The sequence below is a fragment of the Fringilla coelebs genome (assembly GCF_963513975.1).
Source record: "Fringilla coelebs genome assembly, chromosome: 9".
Taxonomy (NCBI): domain Eukaryota; kingdom Metazoa; phylum Chordata; class Aves; order Passeriformes; family Fringillidae; genus Fringilla; species Fringilla coelebs.
In genome coordinates this window covers 27,569,658-27,579,676 of record NC_140067.1, presented here as the reverse complement: position 1 = coordinate 27,579,676, position 10,019 = coordinate 27,569,658, and the positions used below count along the sequence as shown (strand labels likewise).

General features: G+C 47.4%; 1 protein-coding gene across 7 annotated transcripts in view; it reads right to left on the bottom strand.

Annotated features, from left to right (window-relative positions):
- Nucleotides 1–559: 559 nt before the first annotated feature.
- RASAL2 (RAS protein activator like 2) overlaps nucleotides 560–10,019 on the bottom strand; it is a 163,515-nt gene continuing 154,055 nt past the window's right edge. For 3 of the 7 annotated variants that reach the window (XM_084211711.1, XM_084211714.1, XM_084211717.1), the window contains exons 16-19: nucleotides 9,734–9,936; nucleotides 9,209–9,296; nucleotides 7,311–7,341; nucleotides 560–5,421 (exon numbers count right to left, since the gene is read on the bottom strand). In XM_084211711.1, the coding sequence (XP_084067837.1) occupies nucleotides 5,291–5,421; nucleotides 7,311–7,341; nucleotides 9,209–9,296; nucleotides 9,734–9,936 (453 nt within the window). In that variant the 3' untranslated portion in view covers nucleotides 560–5,290. The remainder of the gene's footprint in view (nucleotides 5,422–7,310; nucleotides 7,342–9,208; nucleotides 9,297–9,733; nucleotides 9,937–10,019) is intronic. The other 4 variants (XM_084211713.1, XM_084211716.1, XM_084211712.1 and 1 more) reach the window with 3 other exon arrangements.

Below are 10,019 nucleotides of genomic sequence, written 5' to 3'. Positions count from 1 at the left end.
TTCACTGTGGAAGGTTTTCCCATTCACTATACACAAGATTTCATACATATATGAAGAATAAATGTAAATATCTTAGAATCCAGCATTTGATGGGAACCTGTAAATAATATCCCTCTGCATGTTCATGCCTCCAACTCTGCAGCTTTGGGTTACTGTGTGAGAAAGTGTAATTTAGGAATGGTCTGAACAGGAAAATCGGGCTGATCACATTCACTGTTTTGGTGTGAGGGGAATAACCACGGTAATTAATACACGGGAACTCTCTTTTCACCACTCAGTGAAAAACGCCACGGCTAAAAGAAGCAGAGAGCAGTTCTCTGTGTCTCCACAGCTTGTCGCTCTCTCACTCCACAATGCCAGATATTTCCCAGCCTCAGGAGGCAGGAATTGATCCAGTTCCCCTCAGCCCTTGGTTTGCTCAGGCTGCTCCAGGTGGGAGCTGCTCTGTCCCAGACATTTTGTCCTAACCCTTCCCCTCCACCCTCTGCACTTACACAAGCACAACCCGAGCACAGAAAAGAGGGGGACTTAAAATCAGTGTAAGTTTACAGAGTCCAAACTGTTTAAAGTTAAAGTTTATTTGTATTCTTTGTAGGAATATCAATAAAAGTCCTCAAATGTATCTATATCTGTACATATTACAAGAACCTTCAAAAATTATTCACAGAACAAAAATAAATCTTCTTTAGAACAAACCCAGGCAATGAAATGCAGAAATGGATCTCAGAGACCAAACAGTCCAGTGCTACAAGCATAAAAATACGGCTTGAAAAACAAGTTTATTCCTTTTTAAAGGTGTACTTTGTTGAAATAAAAAATAAATTATTTAGAGCTATCACTGTAGAACAGTTCTGTGTAGTAACACTCTTATTAAGGCCCTTGAGACAGAAAATCTATTTTTGCAGGTAGGATTCCTGGCAGGCATGATCTGTAAGGACATGCTCACTCTCCTGGGGGTTAACTTACTGTGGAGAAGGAAACATTTAAAAACATCACCCTAAATTTAACCCTTTTTCCTCTGGCAGACCATGCCCACCACTGATGGAAATGCACATCGTGGTTCAACTGGGACAGGAATTGTTCTCCAGGAACAACACAGACATTTTTGCAGAACACAAGCAGAATTCATCCACACAAGTAAGTATTGCTGACACATTTCATGGACATGACTGTAAAATTCATGGACTTCTAAGTTAAAAGCTGGTGGGTTTATGCAAGCATCAGAACATGAAATGAATATATCATGGGGGAAAAACTCACAGCCAAACCAAAGCAATTACATGAATGCAAAATAAACCCCATTTCTTTGATGATTTATTAGATGGACAAATAATTTATTAGTGGATACACCTCATATTCTCTAACTAGAAAATACACACATCCCTTTCCATGCTCCTGTAGATTCCCTGCCTGAGTTATGCCACTGGAGAGGAATGTGGCAAAATGTGTAGCTGAATGGATCTGTGCTTTTGTAAAAAGCTGCCCATTTTGGATACACCAGGGAAGTAACAGTTGGTAATTCCTAGATGTGAAACCTATTTCCCCTAAAAAAAAAAGGCCTGAATTCCTAGAGTTGCAAAGAACAGGGATTTACAGGATGCTGCCTAGGCCGTGCTCCCTCTGTCCTCTCAGAGCCTGTCTCTTGTCACCCTGCTCACCTCACACCCTGCAGACACCACACACAACCTGCCAAGAGGCCACACACAAGAGGCTGCTCCATCTCCCTGCCCTGCTGTGCTGGCCTCAAGCTTTTCCTGAGCACTCAAGAAGCCCAGGTGGCTTTGAGGTTTGGAGAGAACCCTCCTAGAACGGTACCAACGTGGCCAGCATGGACTGAGACACCAAGATGGGGTGACTTTCTTGTTTAGTCTGAGGAACATGAGTATTCCTCCTCCAGGCTATCCAATTTTTCCTGCACTACTTCAACTCTTCCCCAGTGAGAGCAGCAGCTCCTTGCACAGCATTAGACACAGCCATCAGCCTTTGCTCCGAGTGTGAACACAAAGCCAGCTCCCCATCACATGTTGCACCATTTACTCCCTCAGAGCCCACTGGCCACGAGTCTAAACCCAAACATGGTCAGGCCCAGTCAAGGCTCCTGCTCCTGAACAGAGCATGGATTTTATCAGTCTGGACAAAATGGAAACTGGCATTTTCACATATTGTCAGCTTGAGGCGGCTGAAAGTTTTCTGGAAGGCTGCTTGGTAACAAACTAGGAGAGACAGCTGCCTGCAGGACTTAGGAGCAGTGCTTAATGCTACAGCAGATCAATTCCAGTCTAGCAGCCCTGACTCTGCAAACCTCACCCCTCCGGGGTCTGCAGGCAGTGACCCCTCGGTGGCAGAGCTGGAGGAGCATGCCCGGCACCTGAGGGGAGAAACCGGAAAAGAGAAACAACCAGCCTAGCAATGAGCTTTGAGACCATAGAGAGGGGTCAGGCTCTGAAGAGCCACTGCTTCTTCCTACAAGCATTCTACAAGCTTGAGAAACACACAGGAGAAGGTAGAGTATTGGAATGATGCACTACCAAAGACCTCCCCAACAGTGGGGCAGGGATTATCTCCCCTCTAACAATCCAGGCTGAAATGCTGCCCCTACTGCAGAAACCAAAGTGGACACCTCAACATCAAACCACAAAGGTCAGCCAGCAACCTCTGACATTACCAGAGCACTGGGGAGCTCTGGAGAAAGGTGTTTCCCAAAATAATGCTGGAATAACTCTCCTAGAACAACAATATCTGCTTCTGCTTTGTTCTGTCAGTGCAGCCCCACGGGCGCTCGCTCACACCTCGCTCACAGCACACCCACATCACCTGCACCGTGCCACAAGGGAGCAGTTCACCCCAAAAGGGATGGGAACACAATCCCCCATGCTACAGCTGTGCAATTACAGTACATGGCTTCAGGGACATGCAGATCCCACAGAAAGAGCCCACAAAAAGGGTTTGTGTAAAAGAGGCCCTCCCATGACAGCTCAACACAAACTGGAGAAGTTGCTACGGCTGCGATGCCTGAAGGGAGAAAGGAGAAACTCAAAGGCACAGTTTGAGGAATAAAATATCAGAGGTCAGCAAGGATCTAGAGCTGGAAGACGGTTTGGAAAGTATGGAAAAGTAACCACTGCTGAGCCAATGCAGAGCACAACCCCAGGTCAGAGTCCTGGCTGAGCAGCCAGAGCAGCTCTGATCCCAAAGAGCCAAGCATTAATCCCAAATCCCAGCTCACTGCTGTGCTCCAGAAGGCGCCTGGCTAGGATTGATGCACACACATCCTACAGCACAGGGGTCTCTGCACTGATGCACAGAACACACGGGGGTGGTGATGGTAGCTTGAGCATCATGACACCAGAGCACACACACTGCTCTGCCACCTCCTGCATCAGCCACAGGGCTGGGATGAATTCATTTCCAAAAACCAGGCAAACTTAGCAACAGACACCAAGTTTGGGTCTTGGTATTGCCAATAATTCACATGCAGGGAACTGGCTTTGACACGCCTGCATTTTTCGTGAGACAATCCCACACTGATGTACCTCTCAAGGTTTTGTCTCAAATTGAAGTAAACTTTTCCAATTTCCACAGCATGTGAGAATGGTTAATTACACTCGCTGTTATCAGTATGTTTCTGTAATTAACAATTTCAATCAATGCTGCAATACTTGCATTTACTGGGAGGGTTTGAGGGTTAGAAATGCGTGGCACAAGCTGGAAGTAAAAATTCACACTTGATTCCAGAATCTGAGATTAAAAAAAAACAACAACCCTCTCTCAGATTAAATATTGTGGCACTTGATGAAATCATAAGAATTGACAATACCAAGCCATTTAGTGTTCATCTGTTACAGGCTGTGAATATCACTGTCTCCCAGGAGAAGGTCACTTTGGAGCAATATCCCATTCACACACAGTCTGGAATCATGCTTCTAAGAAACACAACTGAAAGTAACTGGAGACAAAAACTTAGTCAAAACTCCTGAAAAGAACTGCAGTGTACAGAACTCAAAAAAAAAATCCCTTTAAATTATCCAGAGAAAGGAAAATTTCAGCAGAAATGGAAGATCTTTCAACAAAGGTGCAGAAAGCACTTTTCATTGGTTCTACACTGGCTAAGCAAGTGGCTGAAATAGTGAAAATAAGCAAGCATTAAAATACAGAAATCCTCTAGAAAAAGGGACTTTTGCATATGGAATTTCCTGTGCTGGGCATGGGCACCCTTTGGTTAGCCCTTTCCCGAGAGGATTAACCTGTCTGTTCCTGATGGAGAGCAGAGAGGCAATTCAGGGTGCCTCTGCAGGGGGTGTACAGTAGAGATTGGCTAGAAATAGTTAAAAAAGTATTTACAGGTCTGTAAATCCTCCAAACAGAAGAAAATATAAAACTACATCAGAACTGGGGTACAAAAGAAAGAACCCTACCACAAAATCCTGCAGATTCCCTCTGTCTGACAGGAAGCCTGACTGTGCAAATTCCAGGAATCCAGCTTGCTGCTTCCACTTTGTACCTTCTTCAGAAAGACTGTTTTATGACAGAGTCCTATTGGAAGTAGGTACAGGACACAGCAAGAGCCAGCTCTCTTGCTAAAACATTTGCTATCAAGTTTGCATTCAGCTAAAGACCAGCTGGGGAAGAGGGGAATAAACCCAGCTGGTGAGTTTTCCTATGGAATTCATTTCACTCCATTCACGTCCTTTGATCAGCCAGTTGCTGCCTCGGGTCACCTGCTGCTCACGTCTCTCACCCACAACACACACGCACACACACCCCCCTCTTCCTCCTCCCAGGACTGCAGTGCTTTCAACAAGAGAAAAACAACGACATCAACAATAACAGCAACAACAACAACAACATAATAATAATAATAAAAAAAATAGCAATAATTAAAAAATCTACAGTATTCACTTCCTTTTGGTATATTACATTGGCATTTTCTGTACACAACCCAAGAGCTCCCTCTATTTACACAGTGATCCACAAGGACTTATTCTGGGGAGCCTGGTTCTCCTGGCCCTGAGTGGGGAATTAAAGCCCACCCTTCAGAGTTGCTTTTTCAATTTTATTGAATGTACAATACTATCTTAAAACAATTTAAAATACAATTTTAAAATACAACTCTAAAACAATTTTAGAACAATCTTCAAACAATACAATCTTCAAACAATACAATTTTCCTTTTACAGAAGAACTATGTGCAACAATCAGTGACGGTGAGGGGTCTTGGCTCTGCTCCGTCTTGCTCTTCCACGGAGGTGGTTGGCAGCACCTGCAGAATTAGAAACTGCTGTTCTTAAATTCACCATTCTCCGTGATGGAAAGCTTGGGAGGGTTGCCATTCCGGACGTGCATGGTGTAGCGCTCCTTTACCTGCGTCAGGGCACTCATCAGGCGCGTGTTGGCCGAGTCCAGGAACACGATCCGCTTCTCCTGCAAAGACACCCCACAGCGTCAGAGCTGCCGCACGCCCTCGCTGGAAGCAGCCTGGGCTCTGGCAGAGGCAGCTGGGCCAGCGCTCCCTGGCCAGATGGGCTGTCTGCCTCTTTCTGTTTTTGGGGTGCCACGGGCTCCTCTGCGGCCGCTCCGGCCCTCCGGGGCTTTTTGTGCGACGAATCCGAGTTACAGCGGGGAATTGATCCAGGCGTGGAGGCTCCACCCAGCCAGGCAGGGTTTTGCCAAAGCGGAGTGGGAGGGGGTCGGTGTTAATAACAGTGGTAGCCAATTTCCATATTACATTTTAGATGTACGTTAGAAAAACAGAAACAGGCAGCAGAAAATAAAAGTGGTGGGGGGTTTCATCTGGCAGAGAAAAGTGCAAGTGGTATCTGCCGACCATTGTCTCTGTGCTTTGGATGGAGTGTGCTCAGAGTAAACTCATGGGATGCTTGAAATAAATAAATAAACAATAATTTAAAAAAAAGCAGAAAATGGCAGCCTGCGGTGACAGTGCAACAGCAACACAGAGAAGCAGCAGCCAAAGCTAACGCTGAGGGTTACTGGAGGTGAGGGGGAGAGGGCACTGTGGGTGGAGGGGAGATGCCATCGACAGAACACAAAGAACAAACACGGAACACGCTGCTCCTAAACCCATTCCAGCTCGGGGGGCTCCCGGGCTCCTCGAATGCACGTGCCTGGTTGATTGTCCTTGCACAGAACGTGCCAGCCTCCACTCGGAGCAGACAGCTCAGGGATGTGTGTTGCTTAATGGACATAACCCATCACCAGACCCAGCCTGCTAACAGTGGGATATCTGCAGTGGGATGCAGCACCGGAGGGGCAAGCCAAGGAGTTGTTGGCATAATCAGAGATGATAATCTCCATCTTTCCCCCAAAAAATAATAATAATGCAGCTGCAGAAAGCAGTGCTAGAGATAGCAGGAAGGTAACTGTGCTCTCCATGCCACCAGCTGATTGGCTTTTGTTCTTTGAGAAAGGAAAATGTCTAATTTGGTCAACCAAAACAAGTTGCAAGTGGGAACTCTTCCCAGTCCAGCCCATTGAGAAACAAAATGGAGGGAAAAATGATGCACAGAAGGCATAAACATTAAGGAACAGTTCAGACACACTGCTCAGGAGACTCACGTGCTACCACAGCCCCTTGGGATTCAGATCCCAGCACATCAGTGCGTGCTAGAGCACTCATCAGCAATGTCTGCTTTTCTCAGTGGGCTCCCCCACAGGGCTGAGTGCTCGGGTGCAAAAACAAAACAGAATTTAAGTCCTGCTTCTGTTACAGCCCTGAAGATGCTGAGCTCTGTGTAAAGCCAACAGAGGAGGAGGAGGCACGAGGCACAGCCTGCTTTAGCCCTCATCCCAATCCAGCTGATGGGAGCAGGGAAAACACGGAGCCAAGGAGTTACAGGCCTCTCCTCCCAGGCTGAAACGAGCCCTGCAGAACACAACTGCCTCAGAAGGAACGTGCTCCTCAGCCAGGCAAAGCTCCTACTTCTCCGACTGTATTTCACCTGGAACATACAATTCAAAATGAAAGTTTTCCTTCTGAAACTTTTCCTGAAAAATTTCTAAAAAATCTTTCCAAAGAGTTGAGAATGAAGGGCTGGGTGTTTTCAGACATTGCTGGGCACTCACTGAGCCAGTCTGCAAAACAGCTGAAAATCCACACTTGGAAAAATCAATCTGAAAAGAACAAGGTTGGTGAGTAGAGGCATCTTCTCACTGAAAGGAAAGTTGGATCTACCAGGCACGTCTCTAACACGGTCAGGGCACAGGGAGCAGGAGGAGCTGGAATGGGTAGGAGGTCAGTGTGCTGGGCCAGGACTGGGTACTGCTCAGCTAGAGAACTGATTGGGTTTACTTGCCTGTTGGAATTATCTCATCCCCATTTATGACCTGTAATTTAACACAGCGGAGATGTCACTTGCAATAGCAACTGGGCCAGTTCTCTTTGCAGCTGTGCCGCTCCGAGGAGAGAGTCTGGCCAGACCTATCCCTGCTCAGGCTCCAGAGCCAGGAGAACAGCTCGTGTCTGTATGCATGGGCACAGTGCTGGGAGCTGCACTGCACCCCTCAGACCATCCCAGGTCGGTGTCCCTAAGCACAGGATCCCAGGTCACTGCTGCTCCTGGCAACCTTTAACTCTTCAGCTGGGGCGACAAGCTGGGTTCCAGCCCCACACGATGAATCTCACACAAAAAACCACATTTCCTTTTCTAGCCGCTGAAGGAATCAGACTAAATAAAGTCTTCCAAGCAGGACTTGCTACAGAACCCAGCAGACACCTGGGCTCCCCTGGTGAGTCTGTTCTGAATCTTTCACCAGTTTCCTCCTCTGCTCAGGTACTCGAGGAAGGCCAGTGACAACTGCACTTCCCCCATGCACTGCCTGACAATGAAGCAGTTGAAGTTTGCCAGTGACCTTGCTTGACCAAGAAAAAGAGGAATCATTAATGCTGCTGTTTTGCTCCTGTTTTTTCACTGGTTTCCACCACAGGTGATAAATGCTGCATCACTTGATGAAGTGTGGCCAAGGACTACAGCCTTCCAGCCCTGAGGGTCTGAAGGTCTCACAGGTCAGCAGCGGTCCCCTCTGCCAGCTGGTGACACTGGGATCACAACGGTCCATGCTCCACCTTGCTAGCCCATAACCAACACCAAGGCCGAGAGCCTCCTGGCACACAGGTAACAAATAAGTTTCTTACTCAGTCACAATCTCTCCTTTCCAAAAATCACTTTGCATGTTTGCCCAGTTTCTTCTTGGGGCAGATGAAAAACACATCCACCCATTTCAGAATCCAGGCTGCTGCCTGGATGAGCTGCCATTCCATGTCTGTAACAGCGAGATGCACTGACTGTGCCTATTTCCAAAAAACACAGCTCTTTGCTGCTTTATATTTTCCCTACAGTTCCACAGGAGTTCAAATACTTCTAATACCCCAGTGCCACGTTTAACCACGTTCAGCTGAGACTCCCACCACCACTCCTTGTGTAGGGAATAACTTAGGTTATTCCTAAAAAAAAAAATAATTAAAGAAAGCTTCCATATGGAACTACTGAAAAGCCTAGAAGCAGGAAAAAGACCCTCCAAATGCAAATACCACAAACGTAACATGGCAGGCAGATACAAACCAGTCCCAGGTTCTGTTGTGGGATCAGCACAGACACAGAGGAAAAGCTGGAATGACCCCACGGGATACACCCACATGCACTTCCCACGGGGTTCCCCTCCCCACAGCTGCCCAGGGTGACTGAGGTGGGAGCTGCAGGTTTGTGGGAAATGGGCATTTCCCCAGGACGGCCGGGGATGGCCAGTGGGTGAAATGCCACACGTGACATTCCCAGGACAATGCTCTGTTGCAGCATTCTCTTTCCTGGACTCCACTGTCCAAAGCCATGCTGTTGCTGGCACAGCTGAGATGCATGCACATGGCAGCTAAACTATGCTGGGGTGAGGCACAGCTTTCCCACAGGTCCCAGGCCCACACTTGGAACAACATCTACACAATGCACTGCTAATCCTTTACTCCCTTGGGATCTCACAAAGCAGCAAGGGTTTTGGAGACGTGATCAGTCCTGGGATTTGTTGCCAGGCTGCCTCAAAGCCCAGGTCAGACAGTATTAAATAAAGCCCAAAGGTGTCTCCCAGAGGCAATAAGTGACCCGTGTCACACTGAGGGCTGATATGGCTTGGAAGGTAGGAGAGAGGGGCCAAGAACAGGTTCTACACACAGGTTCTGGGAGATCCCGAGCTCTTTACCTACCTGCGCATCAATGATTTTCTGCTTTGCATCAATGACTGCTTGCATCTCAGCGTGATCCTTTTTCAGCTCCTCTTCAACCGCCATGAGTCTGAGGAGCAAAGAGAGGGACAAATTAGGACAGTTTAATATTATTCCCAAGTGTTTCAGGTACTCTGACCTGTTGGTTTGACTTCTCTGCTTCTCCTGGCTCTCCAAGAGAAGAATTCTGCTGCTCTCAGGAAAGCTTATCTCTCCATATGACACTCCCAGTTGCTCAGCCTTGTTATTTTCAGAACGGACATTGCCAAAAATGCCACTGCTCTGAAAAACTAATTTCCTGTACAGATTCCAAACAACAACAGAAATAAAGACCTAGACTCAGAGACCTATGGTAAAAATTCCTAAATATTTTCTTTTACCTTCCTGACAATCTCAGGCAAGTTTCCACACCTGCATCCCCATTTCTTCAGCTCTAAGGATGGAGCTGCACAGGGGAGCCGCTTGTCTCGTTTGGAAAACCCAGTCCCAAGCTTTCTAAAGCCTCACCTGCTGATGATACTTTTCATCTGGCTGTCCTTCTCCTCCTGCTGCCTGCGCAGCCTGTCCTCACTGTCTTCCAGTCGAGATTTGTAGTCTGTGAGCAGCTTCTGCATCTGCTGCTCCTGCACCAGGAGCCGCCGCTCGTACTCCTCCAGCCGGCGGCTGGACACGCGCAGGCGCTCCTTCAGCTTGGCGATCTCCTGCTCGTACTGGGGTGCCAGGGAGGCACCAGGGAATCAGGGGCAAAGGAGAAAAAAGAAGAGATCAGATCCTTATAATGCTCTGCTGCTCT